At 37.4% G+C, this 23,921-nt stretch overlaps 1 protein-coding gene across 2 annotated transcripts in view; it reads left to right on the top strand.

Annotated features, from left to right (window-relative positions):
- LOC145278045 (equilibrative nucleoside transporter 4-like) overlaps positions 1–23,921 on the top strand; it is a 129,368-nt gene that overhangs the window by 56,000 nt on the left and 49,447 nt on the right. For both annotated transcript variants that reach the window (XM_080130271.1, XM_080130273.1), the window contains exon 2: positions 3,258–3,627. In XM_080130271.1, coding sequence (XP_079986397.1) covers positions 3,415–3,627 — 213 coding nt within the window. In that variant the 5' untranslated portion in view covers positions 3,258–3,414. The remainder of the gene's footprint in view (positions 1–3,257; positions 3,628–23,921) is intronic.

Genomic DNA, 23,921 nt, shown 5'->3' with positions numbered 1-23,921 from the left:
TGCATCAGAGTGAAAACCTTGGTTACTTTCTCAGCAGGATTACATATTTAAGAGAGTACGTCCACTAGGAAAAGAAATTAGAATTAGTAAATTAGGAGCAAAGTGTAATAACAGTAAGTGGTGAGCGTACAACTTGTGCATGGGGAATGTTTACTTATAATCTTAAAATGTCCAAAGTTTCAGGGGGGAAAATCGTTTCCATTTTATTCATATATCGATTAATATTATCTATACTCCTATAATTTTTTTTTTGTGTGTGTGTGTATTGATATTCATATTAAAACCCCCTTTTTCTATTTAGGTTTATTTGCTTCTCCACGAAAGCAAATTTGACACTAGGTCATTTTTAACGTGGGGGAAACCCAGCTCCCCTAAAATTAGGGCAAAAAAGGGGCACTCTGGCAATATCCCCAAAAATAGTAATTGTCTCAGTATGAAGGGTGTCCCCTACATTGACCAAGGTCAATTAACTTAAGTGAAGTATCAAAACAGATACTACACTTTCAGATATTAAATTTTTTATTCACAGGAAAAAAAATACCATTGGGAAAATGAACAAAAAATTTAGGCACAAGTCAACTCAAAAAGAAGGGGGATGGTGAGGTTGGTTGGTCCATCTCGTCTCTATCGGAAATTTTAAAAGATTTCTCTCTCAGCCAGCATCTTTTATCATGGTTACCCTTTTAAATTTGTATTTATGTGTTTGTGTGGGGAGGGGGGTGATTGTTCCTACTTAAACCCAATTTTAAAACATTTTTATTTATATAAAAAAATACAAAAAAAGATAACAATATTAATAAAAATTTCATTTGTGTCGAGGGAGATGGAAAAAAAAGTCAAAAACAATAAAAAAAAAAAGGCAAGCCTTTTTTCTATTTATTTAAAAAGAAAATACAACTCAGTATCCTGTATATCAAATTTCGAGACTGTAAACTGAAAATTGACAGAGTTATTGTGTAGGGAAATATACACAGACAGACAGACACTTTCACTTTTAAAGATATATAGATAGATAAACAGAAATACCATAGGTATTAAACATAACGTTAAATTCCCTTTAAAAGATGAAGTAAAAAAAACAAAAACGGAAAGTAACTGAGACATGTGCATGCGAGTATTGTAGTTTTTCTAAACAGTTTACTTCTTGTAAGTAAAAAAATAATCAAGTTGAAAGCGAAACCAAAATGACAGAGAGTCAAGTACGATAACCATTAGGCTGACTTGACACGCTCTTTAATAAGTCTTTTCAAACATACTTATTCTTATAATAAGTAATCTCTCATGTGAACAATTCACGCGTGCACCTTTTTTCCGGATGAAAACCGATTAAAGTTTCCCACGTGTCTGAAAACTGTATATACCAAATTTTAAGTCTGTAGATCAAAAATTTGTTGAGTATATAGGTTGAGAAGTGTCCTCACACACATATTATCATTTTTATAGATATATAGATAATATAGCCATTCTGTCACATTAAAATTAGCGAGTAAAAGAACTGCTTGATGAAAACAAGTGTTTAGGGAAAAATAGAAAGCATTTAACGAGCCAGACATCATCACGCCTGCCATCTTTAAATGAATTCGGAAAAAATCTAGACAGTTCCTTATCCTCCATATAATCCGGACTTTGCTCCCTATGACTTTTGGTTATTCCCTAAGCTCAAGGAAAACGTTATGAGACAATTGAAGAGATGAAAGAGGCTGTGACAAAGATCATTGACATGCTCACACAAGAGGACTTCTATGGGGCCTTCCAGAAATTGTTGGAACGGTACAAGTGCATTGCAGCCGGAGAAGATTACTTCAAAGGGGACTAGAATTTCATGTGTGTACTATCAATAAAGGTGCTCATAAGAAAAATGTCTGGAAACTTATTTAAGGCACCTCTTATATATATATATATCCATTCCGTCACACCAAAGTTAGCGAGTAAAACAAAAACTACCATACGAAAACAAGTGCCTATGGAAAAATAGAAAGCACTTAACGAACCATACACCCTCACGGCCACCATGTTTAAATGGATTCGGAAAAAAATCTGGATCAATTAAGTTTTAACCCTTTATGACCTGGTTGAACGAATTCGTCCAGTCGTAAATAAATGAATATAACGGCAGAAATAAAGTGGGAATGGATTCAAACACGCCTTGTACGTATTAGTTCAGCATTTTTTTTTTTTTATTGAAATATACTTTTTCCAGTTTGGAGACAATCATAATATCATTAGACTTTAAACTAAAATTAACAATAAATATTTTTTAATCATCTACATCATAATTCAGGTCATAAAGGGTCAAGGGACCCAGAAAATAAGCAAAATGAAAGATTTTTTTTTTAATAATTGTTGTTGTTACTTTTGTTTGTTTTTTTGTTTTTTTTCATGAGAGAGTGAATTCTGGACAAGTTCCCCAAAATGTCTAGCAATGTGAAGAGGGATCGTTTCTTGTCCGCATCTGATGATGAGATGAGTCGCTTGATAGAATATGATACCATATTACCATATGTTAAAATTGACACACAAACAAAATGCTTTGATTTTTTTTTTTAATTCTATCGATTCAGATTTTTCAAATAATAAGGGAGATCGAAGATTTTTGACAAATATGTTCCCCAGTGTAAATGTACCCATATTCAGAAATTAACAGTCGTTTATTCGCACTATAGATCAATATATACCATTTATTAATTTGATGCAACTACACTGATAGCGAACTTCGAAATTTTTAATCTTTAATTTCAAGGCAAACCAATAGTCTGTACTTAATTGTCATGTTACAGTGATGAATATATCCAAAAAATTACGAAAACGATAATATAGAAAATAAATTATTAAAGAAAAGATTTTATTGATGAAAATTAGTGAAAATAAAATGTTCCAAGGGGAGGTAATTAGCATGTAACTATAGTCAATTTTCTAATAAATTGTGCATTAAAAATCATAAATACGAGTTACTTGCCTCGTTTTTAGCATAACTGAGTTACTTCCCTTGTTATTGTGTCACGTGTTCTTAAAACAATATGGGTGGGATTTTTTTATTATAAAAATTGAAAGTTTTTTTTCTTTTTTGTAATATTTAAGTACTTCTGACATGCCAATGAAGTAGATATCATTGCTTTTAGTTGAAATTGACACAAAAAGTCAATAGATACCTTTATTTTGTTTTGTTTTTTAATCGATTTTTTCGCTTTTCAAATTTCGCTATTATAGTGTAGTTGCACTGTTAATTTATATATACATATATTTATTATTCTTTGCAGCTTAACAACAATAGACTGATGCTTTGTCTCGTTCGATCATCATCCTAACTTGGAGGAAATCTTGGTGCCAAATCGCTCACAGCCTCAAACAGGAAGTTAAACCAACAAGACTTTGTCGACTTTCACTTCATCAAAAAACATCTTTTTCTTTTAAAAAATGGATGAGACATTTACGAAAGGCTATTGCCAAATGAAAGAGCCACCTGCCGACCAGCGGAAAGCTGAAGCCATTCCACGTCCACCAACGGCCAAAGAGAAAATCAAACCTCCGATTGATCGATGCAGCTGCATCTATTTGGCTCTCCTCATGTCTGGCGCTGGATTTCTACTGCCTTATAACAGTTTTATAACGGCTGTGGATTATTATCAGGTAAGGTGGAAGTTTTTTGGGGGTTTTTTCTAGTGTTCCTTCCTCACCACTGCACAACATGTTCTTTGGAATAGTGTTCGATTATTTATTTATTCTTTTTTTTTTTTTTTTTTCATCTCTCAAGTAAGAGTAGGCTTTCCAGCAGCATCTGGGGATTTCAACAATGAAGATGTGGGATTTTGTTGCTTATCTTACCTTTGTTTAGTCTTTTTTTGTTTTTGTTTTATTTTCTTGTCAGTTTGTTCAAGCTGGGGACGGGGCATCCTACCGGATGTCAAACATCCACCTGCTAACTCAGATATTTCAATAAAGAGAGAGATCTTTTAAGATTTTGGCCGTCCCTTGGAGTGAAGTGCAATTGTTTGAATATCTCTTGCACTTGGTTCACCGGGTATATTTGCCAGATAGTTTTTAAAAAAATTTTTTTTTCATGAGAACAGTTGATCCTATAATTATTGGAATGATAGAGATCTTCCTAAGATTCCAGTTTCTTTTCATGTCATACATAAGACCTTAGTATTTTGTTATCCTTTCCCTTTCAGCTCTGTTTAATCCAGCATAATTGGGGACACTAACTTCTGCTAAGGTTGCTTCTTTCTTCTTCCTGCCCTATATCACTATGTCAGGTTTTATGACTTTTTTAAGTACGTAACTCTAGAGAGTGCATAATCATAGTTGATGGTGTATGACTTATTTCCAACTGTTCTTTCTGGTAAACATGTTTCCAAGATTTGCTGCTACATTCGATATTCGACTTTTACAGATCATCTACTGGAGATATTTACACATTCCATTGTGTTGCATCATATAGTAGCTCCCCAGCAGAACCTTACAGTTGGATGTCAGGTGGTTCACATTCTCTACTTCTGTGTGGCAGAACCTGCACTTGCTATCATTGATGAGATTACTCATTTTCTTAAAAGCATTGGTCATCAAACCTTGAAAGATCAAGAGGGCAGCCATTATAATCCTCTCCTGATCAAAGTTGAGCGATCCTTTTTATAGCTAATTTATTTAACCTTCCTTATCTATATATTTCTGGGTAAATTCACCCAGAAAATACTTGACATGCTATCGGTTGACCCATTCTTCCAAGTTCTTGGTGTATTTTTGTTGACTCTTTTAGGCTATTTCTGTTGCAGACTTGTTTTCTGATTCTGTCTCATTTGTAAAACAGTCTTGTCCAAAATGTTTGGCCAGTTTTGTGATGGAGGTTGTTCTGCTGGCTCTTGTTTCATGATATTGGTGAACCATATCGAGGTTTAGATTCTGGGAGCTCATCGGATATTGCACTGTGCTCACGATAATCACATGATGCTGATGGTCAATTTTTGAGAGACACATATTTTTATGGTTTCTGTATATTATTCTGTATAGTTTCAACATTTTCTGTTTTAGTGTCCAGTTTTTTTATGTCCCTTTGTGGTCAGTCAATAATACCGAAGCTATATATTATCACAAGCATGGCTAATTTATGGCAGTGATCTTGTTTTTATTCATAAAGATTCAAGCATGAAAGTAAGGACGCCCAGACGGTCCACAGAGTCTAATAATTATATTAGCAGACTGCCCAGCATTGCCTGGTCATAAAATACACATAAATATTATATTTTAATTAATGCAAAATTCTATATATCTATATATCTTCTATATATATATATATATAATTGGCAAAATGTATGTTAGTGAGGTTTTTTTGGGGGGGGCGCTCAGGAAAGAGGGGGGTCACTGTTTCTTAGAACTTTTTATATACTCCCTAGATTGTAATATCTCCGATGTATGGTAAGGAAGTCACGTGTATCTTTTATTTCGTTATTTTTTTTCTTTTGCACGCTATTTTCGTGATATGCACAATATTTTTTACTCTCCACGTGTTTCTTTTACTTTTCCGTATAAAAAAAGTGAAACTGTGAAAACAAAGTTGTGTTCTTGGCCTTTCATGCCGAGACGTCCAGAAAGCAATGAGGTTTGATCAATGTCGGGAAAACCCGTCATATCAGACAATTGCTATTCATTTGGACACTCCCCTTTTTATGGGGGAGCGATTTTCCCCAACAACATTTTTGGGGAAACTGGCTTGCAGCCAAAGTTAAGTTTCCTCATACCGCATGATGTTTCACCTCATTAAATTTACGCACCTGTCACTTTACTTTTAATCATTGAATTAGAATGCTTTTCAGTTCCTGCCCATCGTGGCTGAGCAGTAAGATGTCAGGGTTTTTTTCCATTTCTTTTCACCTTCGCGTCAAGGCTTTGGGTTCGAGCCTACCTGCCTACCAAAACTTCTTTTTTCTTTTCATTTACACCTCCAAGCACCCAGGCAATACCGGGCACCCCCGCTAGTCTATCTATATATATAAAAGCGAAAATGTGTGTATGTATGTATGTTTGTATGTATGTATGTGTGTTTGTGTGACCGCTAAAAACTTTCGACAGACAGAACAAAAATGAACAAACTTGGTTTCATATTGAAGCTCCATCCTTCGTCCTAAAAATATTGAAAAATTGGCCAAAAACGTTAATTTTTTCACCCTGAAATCGACAATTTTCTACAGGAATGGGGGTCAACAAAAACTGTCCTCTCATGACGACGACCGGTTCTACGCATGCGTCAGATGACGTCATGACCTGATTTAGTTTAAATAGTTGAAGAACTGACTAAATTTCACGTACGTCATGTTAGCTCAGTTGGTTAGGGCATTGGTTCAAATCGTGGTGTGAGATGTCTTTTCTTTTTTTTTTTCGATTCTTTAAATTTAAATATTGAACCAGTGTTATTTAAGCCATTTTTCACGTAACGTTCGTTTTTCTGTTTTGTTTTTTTTACTTCGCTTATTCTTAGGTTTTCATTAACACCCCCGACCGAGCACACACACCCAAAAACACACAGGTACCCACCGATTTTAAAATTTTTATATCGAAACAGTCTTATTTAAGCCATTCTTTACGTGTTTTTTTTTAACGTTCGTTTTTCTGTTTTCTTTTTTGTTTTTGTTTTTTCGATTTTTACATTTAACATCGTTCGTTTGCCTTATGTTAGTTTTTTTGTGTATTTTTTTTCGATGTTTTGATTACACCTCACCCCACCCCACCCCACCGCCCGGGTTCGTTTTTCTGTTTTCTTTCTTTACTTCGCTTATTCTTAGGTTTTCATTCACACCTCCACACCCTCCAAACACTCGAGCAACACCGGGTACAACCCCCCCCCCACTAAGCAGGGTTTTTTAACGTTCGTTTTTCTGAGGTTTTTTTACTTCGCTTATTCTTAGGTTTTCATTAACACCCCCGACCCTGCCCGACCACATGCACCGAAAAACACCCGGGCAACGCCAGGTATCCCTCGCTAGTATATATATAAAAGGCAAAATGTGTGTTAGTGTGTGTGTGCATTTTTTGTGTATGTCTGCCAAAGGCTTTGAGAGGGAGGGGTCGGGGGGGGTCACTGTTTCTTAGAACTTTTTATATACTCCCTAGATTGTAATATCTTAGATTCATGAAACGAGGTCATGTGTATCTTTTCTTTGAGCGACTTTTACACGCTATTTTCACATTTTTTTTTTTAAATCTCTGCGTGTTTGTTTGGCTTTTCAGTATAAAAGTGAAACACCTTGGGGAAACTGGCTTGCAGCCTAAGTTAAGTGCATCATTTCATTCCCCTATGGCTTGATGTTTGACCTCATTAAATTCACGCACCTGTCACTTAACTTTTTAAACGTTAAATTAGAACGTTTTCCAGTTCCTGTTCTGTCATAGTCGAACGGTAAGATGTCAGGGTTTTTTTCACTTTCACCTTCGTGTCAAGGCTTTGGGTTCGAGCCTACCTGCCTGCGTACTAAAACTTTTTTTTTTCTTTTACACCTCCAAACACCCGGGCAACGCCAGGCAGCCCCGCTAATCTATAAATATAAAAGCGAAAATGTGTGTATGTATGTATGTCCGAGAACAGCTTTTTTCTGAGAAGCGATCGGTCGACTCATTTCTTCTTAAAACTTTTTATATCACGTCTAAATGATAATATCTATGAATTAACAACGGGGGTCGCCTGTCTATTTAATTTGTTCGACTTTGAAAAGATAAATATTCAATATTTTTCAATCGCCGCATGTGCATTAAGCTTTTTTGTATAATAAAAGTGAAACTAATTCTGGCGGCATATTTCCGGAAACGTCCAAAAGCAATCAGCTTTGATCAATGTGGAGTTTCTCCTTATATCAGACAATTGCTATTCAATTTGGGCAATCCCCTTTTTATGGGAAGCTGGTTTTCCCCACAACATCTTGGGGAAACAAAAAAAAATACAAAATCCTGCCCCGCAGTAAATAAAATACTGCCCCGCAGTCAAAGTTGACCTCATTAAGTACGGGCACCTGCCAAGTTTTAATACTTAAATAAATTCAAACATGTTTCTGTTAATATTTGATGGTGGCCCAGTGGTTAACGTCGCACGTTTTTTTTTCACACTTTAATTTCCAACTTCGACTCAAGGGTTCGGGTTCAATCCTTCATACGTACCTACCAAAACTTTATTTTTTATTTTACCGCCCCCCCCCTCCGAGACAAACACCCGAGTGTTTTGATTTACTCAAAACCACACACATCTCTAAACACCCGGGCAACGCCGGGTACCCTCCGCTAGTCTATTATATAAAGGGCAAAAATCTGTTTAAATGTATGTATGCCTGCCTAAAATTTTTGACAGAGGTGACGGATTTTCACGAGATCTATATCATTTTGAAGTCGACCCTTTGGATGACAAATATCAAAAAATTGGCGAAAAACATTAATTCCTTCACCCTCAACTGGGTACTTTTGTACAGGGAGGGTCGGTTTTTTTCGCTGACATTTTTTGCAAGTCATTCAACCCTCTCTTCCACAATGCCGCATAAAAGGCGTTATTTCGACTGCCTGTGACGTCACAACCACCTAGATAAAACTTTGTTTTTTTTTTCATTTTTTTTTCCTCGAGCCTGCTTACCACACCTATTTTTTTTCCTTCTTTTTTTTTGCTCAACCAACACTCTTACACACACCTTCACTTTCTTTTCCGCCCTTGCGTCACGGGTTTGAGCTTGCCTGCCTACTACAACCTTTTTTTGTGTGTGTGCTCGCAATTTTCCTTTTTTTTTCCCAACCAACACTTACGCACACCTCCACTTTCTTTGTCGCCTTCGCGCCACGGCTTCGAACTTTCCTGCCTACTACAACTTTTTTTTTTGTTCAACACAAACCTCCAAACACCCCGGCAACGCCGGGCAACGCCGGGCAACGCCGGGCACCCAGGCTAATTTATTATAAACATGAATACCATATGTATAAAATGTAACATAAAATTCCTAAAAAAAAAAAAGATGAAGTAAAAAAAACGGAAAGAAACTGAGATGTGCATGCAAATATTATGTTTTTTCTAAACAGTTCACTCCTTGTAAGTAAAAAAAAATATTCGAGCTGAGGTCCGGACCAAAACCCAAAGATAGTGAGTTTAGTACGATAACCATTAGACCAGCTTGACAGGCTCTTTAAAAAGTGTTTTCAAGCCTACTTATACTTTAGGAAGCTGTCATGTTTCATGACTGCACATGTGCAATTGTAAAACAGTTGATAAATCCGATGACCGCCAAGTACCAATTTTTCAACTTTGACCCCTTAACAGCCTTTTTCTCTAGATGAAAACTGTTTTCCACCCTGGATTTTGACCCCTTAACAGCCTTTTTCTCTGGATGAAAACTGTTTTCCACCCTATATACCAAATTTTAAGTCTGTAGATGAAAAATTCGTTAAGTATATAGGTTAAGAATTGTCCTCTCACACACACACACACACACATGCACACACACATTCTCACTTTTATAGACATATAGATAATATATAGATTTATATGTGAAATCACCAAAATATAATGAATATAAGAACTGAAGCACTCAATTACGCCATATTTTTATTACAAACTAAACGCAATACAATATATTGACTAAATCATCCAACAATCAAATGTTTTTATACAAAATAAAAACAATACAATTGACCGAATCACTCGACTGCGTCATGCTATTTATTTTGTAATAAAAGAATATGATATATTGGAGAAAGGTTCGATTACACCGTTTGTATAATGTCTATAAAAATACAATAAGTTAGCAAAAGATACTGACTTCACCAAGTTTTTATCTTGTAATTATTTCAGAAACTTTAATTGAAAGCTTTACATATCCATAGTGTGAACAATCTAATTCCCTTATCAAACAATGTAAATGGATTAATTATTATTAGCAGGACCCGTGGAAATTCTACAGAATCAGAAATATATTTAATCAACAAATATGTTTTGATAAATCTGATATTTTTCTGGATAGCTAAAAAAATTAGGGTTTTTTTTGGACATGAAAACCAGTAACACACATCAAATGAGTTTATTAACATTTCTATGAAAATAGCGTCCATTGTATTTTAAATATAGAATTGACCCAAATGAGATACATTAATAAATACTAATAAATACTCAGAAAGTAATATTGTGCTACATAGTTCAATATAAATAATAAAATCACACTGTAAGAGGAATTCCTTAATTTACTCCTTTTGTCCAGCACCTCTTTGCAGACAATGTCCTTTCTTTTTGCCCTGTTTCTTTCAAATGTTCCCTTTTTTACATAACATTTTGCTGACTTCTTTCTTCAGTGAAGAACCACCACATGTCGAAATTACTAAGAGTTCCTTTAACACATCATTACAACAATGATCATATATTATTATAATTTATTCGAAAATGAAACTACATCAAAGGGAGATAACTCTCATATCCAGGGTTGCCAGATTGACCTTTTTTAAGCCAAATTTCGTGATTTTTGGCTTTTTTTTTTAAAAGCAGTTTGGCATTCAAAATTTCTATTTGGACTTTTTCAAAGTGCAGTGTGCGGACTAATTAAAGAAGAAACTCTAACAGAGCTGCTGATGCTGGGAGCAGCAGCAGCCACATTAAAATATGCAAATGACCAAGTCGGCTGTGCAAAGTGACGTCACAGCAGAGATAAAAGGACACATGTGGCTGGTGTCCGGAGAAGAAGCAGTGTTCGGAGAAGAGTTGCTTGAAACATGACGAGAGAAGCATGTGTTCGAGACGTGGCTCGTGTACAGAAAAACGTGTTCAACACACATCAGTGACATCACAGTAGAGATGAAAAGTCACATGTGGCCAGAGAAGGAGAAATGAACTGTTTAAACATTTTAAAAAAAATATGTTGTTAGAAATACCAGATATAAAGGCTTTTGTTAAAAAAAGAAAGTGAGTCAAGTTTTTTTCCTTTTTTTCTGTTTCCTTGTGATGGAGTCTACAATGTGTTGGGTCTGTTAAAATGTAACAACACCATTAAAAACAGATGTGCAACAACACAGAACATGCAGAATATTATAAAGATTATACCTAAAGTGTTCAGGATCCCATTGTCATTGAATTCCTGGGAAAGTACATTAAGAATGGTGGTAACTATGTAGAAAAATAAATTCTGGAACACATATGCTCGCTCGTTTAAATGGTTCCGCTCCCGTCTTCGTAGTTCTTCAACTTTTTGAGTTAAAAAAATAGGAGCCTTTACTTTTGGAATGACGCTTGTAATTTAGAAAAATGCAATATATTAGCAGAAGCCTCTGACTACACTATATTTTTATTTGGTTATTAACAAAATGCAATATTTTCGCTGGCACTATTAACAATGTTTTTGATGCTGTAATAAAATATATTGACGCTATGCCATATTGACTACGCCATGTTTTTCTCACAAAATAGAAATAACATGATTGATCCTTGATTTTATGTTTGAATAAAAGAAAAAGAAACTTGTTTCTGTTATGTAGTACTAGCAGATGTCCTAACAGGAATTAACACTCTGGACCAAGTGAACCTGAGAGCAATGGCATAGCGCTACTTGGAATGAACGTACAGGACTACTATTCGGGATCATATGGACTGTGGGGAGCTGAGCAGCAAGGTCTATTCACATTACATTTAAATTTAAGCAGGTTAGCACAGTCAGAGAAGTAGGAAATACGGAGGGAATTCTAAAGTCTAGCCGTCCAAGGGAAGAAACTATTAGAGTAGATAACTTTCCAGCATCTAGGCACCTTAACAGTGAAGAGGTGGGATTTTTCTGCTTGTCAAGTTAGGCGGAAATATTTATGTTGTGGGGGTACAAGTCTTATAAGTTCATCAGAACATATTCCATTAAAGTACTTGTAAAACAGGCACAGGAATGCAATATTGCGGCGATTGGATAAAGGTTCTGGTTGAAGGATTGTTTAAACATAGGTAGAATGCTAGTATAATGCAGTGATTTTGGACAGCTACTTGTAGTACCCATGGAAAACATCAATTGATTCAGTAAAGAAAAGTTGGTGCTGATTCAGATTAGCACTTATAGCAATAAAAAAAAATGAAGAAAAACTTTTATATTGTACCTACTTGTCATGGTATGAAGATGATATATTCCAAAAATTCCAAAAATTGATCAAGTATATACTTTTTTATTTACAAAAAACAAATTTGCTGTTTTCTACTAATAAGTAACATGCTTATGTAGAGAACATAATAAGAGTGATCATTTTGACAGTTTCCATGTGCATCTGGGTTGTCTGCCCTTGTCCACTGATTCGTTGGATAATGTTTTCACCCTCTTTGAAACAGAGTAAAATTTGATTTTCTTGAATTAAAAAAAAAAACTATTTGATCAAATTACGTGATTTTTGGAATTTTCATCTTTGTCCCGTCACTAATACATACACCATACAGACATTTTCGTATTTTCTTTAATTTTAAATGCCACCATAAGTGCCAATCTGAATAAGCTCTGAAAAGTTGTCTAAGTTTTCTTAATCAAACAACTACGCCAGTTGAGCTGAGCAGCTGGCCATGACAACTTGACAGTGAAACCACTTATTTCTTAACAAGGCGTGTCAATAGCTCAAACGAGGCGAGGCTGAACTCAAACGAGCTGAGGAAATCGAAAAGGCTCAAATGACGAAATTAGAACGGCCAAGTTCTTTTTATCTTTTTTTTTTTTAAATAAATAAATAAATGAATAAAGCGCTTTAGATAAGAATGGAATCTATCGAAGTAATCTTTAGAAAAAGTTTCCTCTTTTAGCATTTCAAAGAAATCATTTTATTTTATTTTTTTTCTTCCGGCTTGATCAACCTCAAACAATTCCGACTTTTGCATTTCGAATCAAACTATTTTTTTTGTCCCCCATTTTTGGTGTTAGGTTTCATTGATTAATTTCATTTATTTTTTTACTACCCTAATCCTCCACCCCTACCTGACTATATAGTTTTGTATCTATCACACATTCGAATTGGGATGGGTCGGCTGACTAGAAGATCTGATGCAAGTCGCATCCAAACTCTTTGATCATCAGACGCATCAATTCTAAAGAAAAAAAAATCTCCACACTAACGTACTGTACTTGCAATAACTGATCCCTGAGTGGCTTCCGGGCCTTGATAAGTGGTGACCACCGTGTAAAAAAAAAAAAAATTGGGTAGTTTTGTTATATGGCATATCTTCATATTTTCAGATTATTTAATGCCAAATTCAGTAATTTTGGTAAAAAAACAAAAAACAAACTATGCTTCAAATATTTATTTATGGTGTTTGGTTTGGTTGTTTTGTTTTATGGTGTATCACCCCTTTTCAGATTATTTAATGTCCAATCCAGTCATTTTGGTAAAAGTTTTTATGCTTCAAGTGCTTTATATATTCAAATATTTATTCATGGTTTTTGGTTGGGTTGGGTTGTATTGTAGAGGAAAATTGTTGTTTTTGTTTTTGACTTTGTAGAACATAATTGAGTTTTGCAAAGAGAAAGGAAAAAAATCAACATCAATGTTTGATGTATTTTAAGGCAGAAAACCGGTATCTTCAGTCAGCCTGATCTAATAGCACTAGCACTGATAAGTAGTTCGAATCAATTCATATTTCACACACACACACACACACATTAAATGAAAATATTTTGTCTTTCTAACCCACAAACTGTTTATGAGTTCATCATAGGGATACAATAGACAATATAAAAATGTCGATTCTGGATTGATTGTTTTCATAAATGAAGAAACGGCTGTGTAAAAATGATTCTCTTTACTGGAAAATAAGGATATAGTCGGTGGAATCTACTGTCTGTTATTATAAATGCCCTGCAATTATAAATAAATATCTATTTAGCTTAAACACTGAAGTTTTGACTATATATATATATATATATATATATATATATATATATATATATATATATATATATATATATAATGGGTTAAGAAATTCCAACGAAAGAAAGATGTATATTTAAATAAGTATATTTAAATATTTCATCTTTGTCCCGTCACTAATACATACACCATACAGACATTTCCGTATTTTCTTTAATTTTAAATGCCACCATAAGTGCCAATCTGAATAAGCTCTGAAAAGTTCACACACACACACACACACACACACACACACACACACACACACACACACACACACACACACACACACACACGCACACACACACACCCTACCCCACCCTAAAGGAAAAGAAAAAACATTAGCAGAAAGAGATAGCGACTACAGCCAGGTCAACATCTCCCTGGACAAGCCCAATAAAAGAGCAATAAAAATTCAGCATACCAATGAATAATAAACACTTACAAGCCTCCACCCCTTGGAAAAACTTCAAATTAACTACGAAAATCGCCATTTTTACATCTCCAACACATTTGAAAATAATTTCTGACGAGGACGCATCACAGACCGTCTGAAACGCGCGTAAAAACGATTTCAATGACTTAAAAACATTATTACAATGATCCAAACATAATTCTCAATGAAAAACCAAGACACGGAATAATAAAATAATGTTAAAAAATGCACATTGTTGGTGACTACTCCCTTATTTAAATATATATATATATATATATATATATATATATATATATATATATATATATATATATATATATATATATATATAATGTCTGTCCATCTGATGATGCTGTGACTTGTATGTAAATTTTTTGTGGCAAGAGTTGCGCAAATCTAACCATACTTGTCCTGTCCTGAATTGGTACTGTTAAATATGAATGGCCAGTAGAAATTTCAGAAAGAGTAGAAACAATACCAAAATAAGTAAAGAGCATATACAACATCTGCTATTCCCAAATGGTTACCCATGTGGTACTGGCCAGGCTCATCATTGCTTAACTTTGGTGAGCTGACGAGAATCGGTGTACCAATGTGAGTATGCCGTTTGTGTGTGTGTGTGTGTGTGTGTGTGTGTGTGTATTTTCAAATTTATGCTAATGCATTTTTACTAGTATTTATACGCTGATAAGAGTCTATCTCTGAAAATTCATGGATTAAGGATATTTCTTTATTATAGTTTCTTGTTTGAATTTTTGATGGACTAATAGATATTATAATTTATTCGATGCTTGTTTTCATCAATTGCTCTCTCTAGTATATTGTATTTATATTAGATATTGCTATTTACACAAACCAATACCCAGGAAAACAGATTAATAAAACAATACGATAATATAAGGGTCGTCCCAAAAGTAAGATCTATTTTTTTACTCCAAAACTAAAACGTTGAAGAGCTACGAAGACGGAAGTGTTAGCATTAAAACGAGTGACCTTTTGTGCTCCAGATTTTATTCTTCTACATAGTCACTACCATTCTCCATGTACTTTCATCACCCTCTTTTGATGTCTTAATCGTAAAAGTCTGGAACACCCTTTGTCACTCACATGTCTTGTCACTACTAACTGTGCTGGCATCAACTGCATCGGCTCCGTAAATGTTCAAAGTCGCCGGTGAATATTGATTGGTTCAATTTTTTTTTTTTTTGCATGGAGAAATTCAATGATGCATCTTTGCTCTGACGAAAGCAAGTCTATGACAGAGGTTGCTTTCTTAGAGTCTCATATCATCAATATCTACAACAGAGAGATGAAACTTTCAGGTCATGAATGTATAAGTTGAGTCATCATAACAATGGAATTTGCAAACCACTCTGATTCGTTCGAGCGATAAAAAATAGGAGGCATTACTTTTGGAACATTCCTCATACTTTAGTAATCTCTTAATATATTAAACTTGAAAATATTCATACAAAAATGTGTATTTAATTATTTAAAAGGACGGCTCAACAAGAAATCGTTTACGTTCGACTTGAAAACGACCATATTATAGTCAGCTAGGAAGCATTTCTATGCTATTGTGTTCCACAGACGAGCAGTTCTGGGGAGAAAAACTTTGTTCATGGAATTTTCGTTTAGCTTCAGGCACAGATTTTCTCCAAAAGAACAGTTTTACGTCATTTTTATGTTTTTTTTTTACAAAGATTAAAATTAAAATATAATTATATTTACCCATATTCTAGAATCCTTATTCTAAATTTGATTTAAATTCAAATAGTAAAAAAAAAAAAATAATAGTGCTTTGACAAATGACTGAGAATCGATCTAGTTAATACTAAGATAGACAGAAGATGTTACATATATGAATGGCTTATGATCTTCTTGGTTGTATAAACGGACAGTTATTTCGTTTTAAAATGAATATGAGACACTTTGTTTATAATACAAATTTGGTTTATTTACAATTTACACTTCAAAAGTAACAGTGATATCATCATCGCGGTGGAGGTTAGGGTGAGGGTGGGTCGCAGAACTCTGTGTCAACCTGTATTTTTGCTTGTGTCTCTTTTCCGCTGCTTTCTCTTTGCTCTTTTTATTTATATCACTTTGACCTGTTGACCTTTTTCTCGCCAGCTTGTTTATTGGTTGCAACTCTATAGCAAGCCCCACTCTCCCCCAATGGTTTACTTCTGCTTGTGCAGCTGCCATTTGTCAAAGGCATCATGCGTTCCGCAGATTCAACCGACATATGTACAGCTCAAACAAACAGAAGTATATAGAAGCTAGAAATAATTGTAAGAGAGTGATAGCGACAGCTAAGACAGATTACTCTGAAGCCACCAGAAAACGCATCGAAGCACAGAAATTAGGAACCCATGATTTTGGGAAAAGCTACACCAGCGTGGTAAATAATAGGCAGTCAACGATTCCCCCATTATCAAACAATCATGAGGTTGCTTGCACGGCAACTGACAAGGCTAATCTGCTTGCCAGTCGGTTTGCCTCAAACTCCACACTGGACCCGGCACACCACTCCCTCCCTGACTTTCCTTTGCGGACAGACGCCACACTAGACGATTTGAAATCACCCCTTCTCAAGTAAATGGTATTATAAAGAACCTAGACACCTCAAAAGCATGTGGACCAGAGCCCATCCCGGCTGTGCTATTAAAAAAATGCTCTGCTGAGGTTGCTCCAATTCTCTCCGAACTTTACAATAAATGCCTTAACAAATTTTGCTTTCCCGACTGCTGGAAAACCGCTTCTGTGGTACCAGTCTTCAAGAATTCTGGTGAAAGAACTGACCCATTAAATTATCGCCCCATTAGCCTTCTCCCACTTTTCGCCAAAATATTTGAGTCTTTAGTTAATCAAGCCCTAGTCCAACACCTAACAGCTGCTAAACTCCTGACTGACAAACAATATGGATTCAGGCAAGCCCGTTCAACAGCAGATATCTTAACTGTAATCTCTGAACATATACACCGTTCACTGGACAAAACAGGGGAGGGTAGAGCGGTAGCCCTTGATATATCTAAGGCTTTTGACAGGGTATGATACGATGATCTTCTAAGGAAAATTAGATCATATGGTATCACTGGAAGAATACATAATGCAATTAAATCCTTCTTAAGTAAGAGAAAAATCCAAGTTGTCCTCGACGGTCGTACATCTAAACAATATGATATAAATGCGGGAGTACCTCAAGGGTCTATCCTTTGACCTCTATTATTCCTGATATTCATAAATGACCTCCCTGATAAAATTGTTTCGGAGATGGGTATATTTGCCGATGACACCACTCTCTATAACAGATATGAGGGGAAAATAAATGAACACATAACTAAAGAAATGGCAGAAACACTAGAGGATGACCTTCAATCTGTAGTGGAATGGGGACAAAAATGGATGGTCACATTCAATGCTGCCAAGACTAAGCTTGTTTCCTTCAATAACTACAAGAAACCTTCTGTATCACCAATAGCAATGGCCAAGAACACATTGCCTGAAAGTACTTCTTTTAAACTCCTTGGCCTAATGTTTACAGGGAATATGAACTGGAATAGATACATTGAGAGCATTGCCAAGGCTGCTGCAAAGAAGGTTGGCTCCTTCTACCGTGCTAGAAAACTACTTATGCCTGACAGTATCCTATACCTCTATAAGGCCACCATTCACCCATGTGTGGAGTATTGTTGTCACATCTGGGCTGGTGCATCTGCTGCTTGTCTCTCACTCCTGGACAGGGATCAAAAGAGAGTCGCCAACCTGATAGGTCCTGAACTGTCATCTAGGCTTCAGCCTTTGTCCCATCGACGAGATATTGCATCCCTCTACCTGTTCTACAAATACTTTAATGGTGAATGCTCCGACGAACTGCAAACACTTGTATCTCCTCAACGTAACTACCCTGGACAAACCCGATAAGGATATCCCCCACAAGGCTAGTTTGGAGTGAAAATTGAATAATAAAAAAAAAAACTCTGTGGGTCATAGTTTCTGTTGATTGACCTGTTAACCTTATTTCTGCTAGCATTTGTTTATTGAACTTTTTTGCTAGTTTTGGTCTGACTATTTAATATTGGTTAGCTTTTCTGGCCAATTGACGCCATGGATATAGGTCGTTTTAAATCCCAAGATTTCCCATTGTGTTCTTTTATTTGCCTGGATATGCTCCATAACACTATTATAGGCCACCTTTCCTGGGATTGACTTATTGTTCTTTGATCGCCCGGACCTCTCCCTAACAAAGATACCACACTTTTGATGGCCTTGTGCCTATTTTTTTAAAATTGTATTTTTATAGTTTTCCAAATAAATAATTTAATTTGTTTTATCCTTGGTCAGTGAAGAAGAATTCCTTCTGGACGGAGGTTATTTTTATTTTTGTCTTGATCCAGAACTCTGTCTGTGAATAAGGACCCAAATCGTTGGTTTTGAATTGAAAGTCATGTTTAATTTCGGAAGGGTTTCCGCTAGGTAGCTAATGTGAAAATGAAAAAGAGTTTTTAATGGTTAGCTAATCTGTATAAGTCCTGGAGATAAAAGGAGTTTTCAGTGGGTAGCTAATCTGTATAAGTCCTGGAGATTAAAAAGAGTTTTTGATGGGTAGCTGATCTGTATAAGTCTTGAACTTCAAAATTTTGCTGACAAAGAGCAAAGACCTTTTCTGTGTGGACAGAAAAATTAAGTGCAAGAATTTTTAAAGATCCAATATTTTTATACAGCAATTTCAGTTTCTGATTGGTTGCTATCAGAATGTGGTTCCATTTGATTGGTCAGTTCCTACCACCAATGTGTATAAGTAGAACCTTTCTTTAATCATATGCTTCATTCATTGCAACAGTTGGTATAACAGTATCATATCGACAGATATTGCACACGTGAAAATGAAAACTGGATTCTACACCATTTTGTTCTTAAATCATCATCATCATCATCATCATTAGCATTAGCAGCAGCAAATTATCAAGAAGGTGACGATGGCTAAGTGGTTAGCGACACGGGCTAACAACCTGGGTGTGCCATGTTCGAATCCAGGTCGTAACATAGAAACATGTTCACTTAGAGATATTTGCAACCTTCACATGGTCCCTCCCTATAAGTACCTTATGTTTTTTGTAGAAAGAATTCTCACTAGAAAAGATATCAGAGGTAGAGGGGGGGGGCGAATGCCAACAGTAATCATCTAGTTAAAGCGGAAATGTATGAATGTATGATGCTCAACAACAACTGATGGCTTCTTTCAATCTTGACAGACTATGGATACCCACTGTAAGGGTGCTTGCACATGGAATTTTTGTGGCAAGAGTTACACAATCTCCACCCACACCTCTCCTGAGTCGATATTATTAAATACCAATGGCAAGTGGAAGTTCAGGACAACTGGAAACAATGCCGAGATAAGCGGAGAGCACATACAGCACCTGGAATTCCCAAATGGTCACCCATCTAGCACTAGACAGGCTGAACATTGCTTAACTTTGGTGATGTGACAAGAACTGGTGTGTCGATGTGATTATGCTGTATATGCAACAACTATAACAATAACAACAGCAATCATCATCATCATCATCATCAGTTTAACATCCGTTTTACATGTCGACATGTGTTGGACAACTTCTGTAGCTGTATAATTTAATTGTGCGATTTGACAGTAAGCATTGTTTGTCTGATGCCAACAACTGAAAACCAGCCCAATTATTTTTATCGAGTAATTTTAATGTCATATTAAAAGTTCTAGCTTTGAGGTTAAAGAATGACATATTTGTAAATCTAAACCTGATGATTTTATTGTTGGAATTCGTTTCCCTGATATCTTTCTAGTTAGAATTCTTTTTAGAAAGTCATCAGGTACTTACGGGAGGGACCACATGAAGATTAACAACATCCTAAATGAAAGTGTTCTGTGTAACCGACTAGATTCGAACATGGTACACCATTCATGTAGCTACTACCACTTCCTATAAAAGCATTGTACAATTCTAAGTGATGCTACAATGAGCAATATATTTCCGTTTTCTGTAATAAAGTGAAGCAGGTCTGTTTGTCTAAGTTTGTTATTTATACCTTTTCCCCTAAAAATCAATATTTCGTCCACAATAGCCATTTCTTCTTATGTATTTTGTCACATGTTCTTTAGAACAAAAAATATAATTCCATTTAGTTCGTTTCAGATAAACAATTATTTCTGTTTATAACAACTATCAAAGTATTTCTTTCTTTTAAATTATTTGTATATATTCATAGTAGGTAGTGTTATAAAATAACACGAGCGTATGGAAGCAAGGAGAACAAACGAAGTAATTTGGTTTCAACTTTTATTGAGGGTCAAAGTGAATAAGCATATATATCCTCAATCAAAGCCGGAACGGTCAGCTGGGCGTCAGGAAGGCCGGAATAAGGATTAGAGAGGTAGGGATCCTGGCCTGATCAGGTTCGGGCAGGTACAGGGGCCTAGATGCTGGAACGGTCTAGGGATGACGTCCGGGACTGGAACAAGCGGTGATATGGTGACTAGGCGCTTTGAATCAAACTGCTGTCGCTGAGCTGCCGCTGCTACTGCTGGATGGAGCTGAAGGAGACGGCTATTGCTGCTGTGGCTGCTGCTGCTAGAAAGTTGAGGGGAACGGCTGTTGCTGCTGCTGCTAGAGGTTGAGGGGACGGCTGTTGCTGCTGCTGCTGTTGGAAGGTTGAGGGGAACGGCTGTTGCTGCTGCTGTTGGAAGGTTGAGGGGAACGGCTGTCGCTGAGCTGCTGCTAGATGGAGTTGAATGGAACGGCTACTGCTGCTGTCGTTGCTGCTGCTAGAAGGTTGAGGGGAACGGCTGTTGCTGCTGCTGCTGTTGGAAGGTTGAGGGGAACGGCTGTCGCTGAGCTGCTGCTAGATGGAGTTGAATGGAACGGCTACTGCTGCTGCCGCTGCTGCTGCTAGAAAGTTGAGGGGAACGGCTGTTGCTGCTGCTGCTGTTGGAAGGTTGAGGGGAACGGCTGTTGCTGCTGCTGCTGTTGGAAGGTTGAGGGGAACGGCTGTCGCTGAGCTGCTGCAAAGAGTTGAGGGGAACAGCTGTGTCCGCTTCTACTGGTAGCGAGGCGACCTGCTCTGGCTGGCGATCTGCTGGAAGACTTACTTTTTCTCTGACGGCCGGCTTATTTATACGGCACGTGCGGACGTAGTAAAAGGCACATCGGCTCCGGCGTCAAAATGGCCGTCGTATTTTTTATTTGTGTTTGTTTCTCGTGCTTTAATGGATTGTAGAGAATTATCTGTTTGGTGTGTGTATGCATGTGTTATATCGATTTAAAGCTGAGAAAGTTGTGAATGTAACCTAGTCGGTGTCGTATTGTTGGGGTGTTTTGTGGAATCATTATTTGCGTTTTTATGCTATCTGAGTTGCGTTTACGGTAGTGTCTGTGATTTTTTATTTAGGTTTTTTCTTTTGCTGTGCAACTTTCTCTGGAGGTTTTCTATGTTGAAGTAAGGTGCGAGTTATTTTAATGATGTGTGTGTTTAAAGAGATGGGATTTGAAATTGTCCTGTGTATTTATTGTGTTTGACTACGTTGTAACGGCGAACAGATTTGTCTTAGGGTCGCCATTGTTGCTGCCGTCATTGCCTTGCTGATTTCCGGTTTATTCATGGAAATGTGGAGAGATATGCGAATATAACAATGCTCCCCCAGATCTCGATCATATTTACATGATAAAGTCTCTGAAGCGTGTAGGGAGTTGTCCTCTTGTTGTTCTGGCTGGTAATCTCCTGGGTTGGCCGGCTTGTGAGGATGGCGTCCGATTCTCGTCCGGATTGCATGTGGGGCCGTTCGTGGAATGCTGTTCGTCGGTGATGCTGGGTGGGGGTGGGAGGTTCGTGATAGACAGGTGCGGCGGGCGTGGTGCTATTCGTCGGATCTGCGCCCGGTGTACCCAGGTTGTGATGCCACTCTCATCTTGTACTTGGTACATCAAGCTGTTGGTTTTGGTGATAGTGAAGCTTCCTATCCATTGCATGTGTGTTGATTTGGCCGTGGCTGATTGAGGACGGTGAAGTAGGACCTTGTCTCCTACTTGTAGCGGGTTCTTGTGGGAGAAGTGCTTTTCGCGGTTCTCCATTTTATGATCTGCTTCATCATTGGCCAGGGCGACACGGTGATGAACCTGTCTTAGCAGGGCGTTGATTTGCATGCCATATGCACCTGGGTCATCGCTCCTGGCTTCCCTTCTGTGGGGTGTTGGCAAGCCGATGCTAGGGTGGCGGCCCGTGACTGTGAAATGTGGGGAGACACCGGTGGCGTTGTTGATTGTGGCGTTCATGGAAGACACAACAGATTCGAGAACATCTGTCCACTCGCAATTCCTGTCTTCACACAGCATGTAGATGGCGTTCTTCATTGTTCGATGTTGTCTCTCTATGTTCCCTGAGCTTTGTGGGCGCCACGGGCAATGCAGTTCCTGTGTGATGGCCATTTGTTCGCAGAACTGTCGATAGACTTCCCCTGTGAAGTGTGTACCTCGGTCGGAGGACACTATGCGTGGGATTTCTCTGTGTCGGAGGAAGAACTGGTATAAACCACGGGCGGCGTCGATGGCACGGTCTCTTGCACATGGTATAGCTGTGAGATGCCGACTGAAGCTGTCCAGTATCGTAAGTATATATCTTTTCCCCTTTGAGTTGGACATTGTGACAAAGTCAACAAAGACGAGTTCAAATGGTCTCTTACCCCGCTTGCAGTGGCCCATGGGCCAGCGGGTGCGTCTGCCATAATTTCCCTTGCATTTTGCACATGTGATGCAGGAATCAGCATAAGCCTTGATGTCGTTGTTCTTGGACTCCCACCAGTAACCGGAGAGGAGTTCCTGCATCCGTGTTATGCCTGAGTGGTTGTTGGCGTCGTGTGCTTGATGCAGGTATTTGGGTCTGAGCTTGTATGGTACGACCAGCCTAGGGGTATGTTTGTGGTCTCTTATCATTAGGACCGTGGTTCCTGGTTCTAAGAAGAATTGATGTAGCTTTCTCTTGAATAACTTAGCTCGGTGGTCATCGGGGTCAATTTGTGGGCCGTCCGGGTATGATGTTTGGAGTGCGTGTATGATTCCGGCCAGGGTGTCATCCTTCTGTTGTTCGGATGAAATATCCAGGTGTTCACAGATTTGTTCAGCAGGAATGGAGGAGTTGGTGTGGTATGCGAAAAACGCGTCGCTGATGCGTCTTTGCGTGTGGGCGTTCCGTGGTGTGTGCGTCTTGGGAATAAGTTTCAGACTGTCGATGTCATTGATGCACCATGATGGAACGTAGATGCGTAAGCTTGAGCCATCCAGTATGAATGTCCTTCCTGCTGGATTGGGGTCGCTGGGAGTCTTGATCTTCTTCTGTCCACAGCCTCTGCTGAGCATATCAGCCCAAACGTTAGATTCGCCCTCCACGTATTCTAATACGAATTTGTAGCACGATATCTCATCCTGCCATCTTCGTATTTTTGCATTGTTGAATTCCCGTTGGTCAAGATATGTCAGAGATTTGTGGTCAGTGAACACCACGAAGGGACGGTTACGTAGAAAGTAGTCAAATTTCAGTATCGCCCACTTCACTGCGTATGCCTCGCGTTCCGTTGTAGACCAGTTTTGCTCTG

This window comes from Euprymna scolopes, chromosome 6 (genome assembly GCF_053919585.1).
Source record: "Euprymna scolopes isolate OS-2025 chromosome 6, ASM5391958v1, whole genome shotgun sequence".
Taxonomy (NCBI): domain Eukaryota; kingdom Metazoa; phylum Mollusca; class Cephalopoda; order Sepiida; family Sepiolidae; genus Euprymna; species Euprymna scolopes.
The sequence above is the reverse complement of the archived record's forward strand: the minus strand, read 5'-3'. Positions and strand labels throughout refer to the sequence as shown.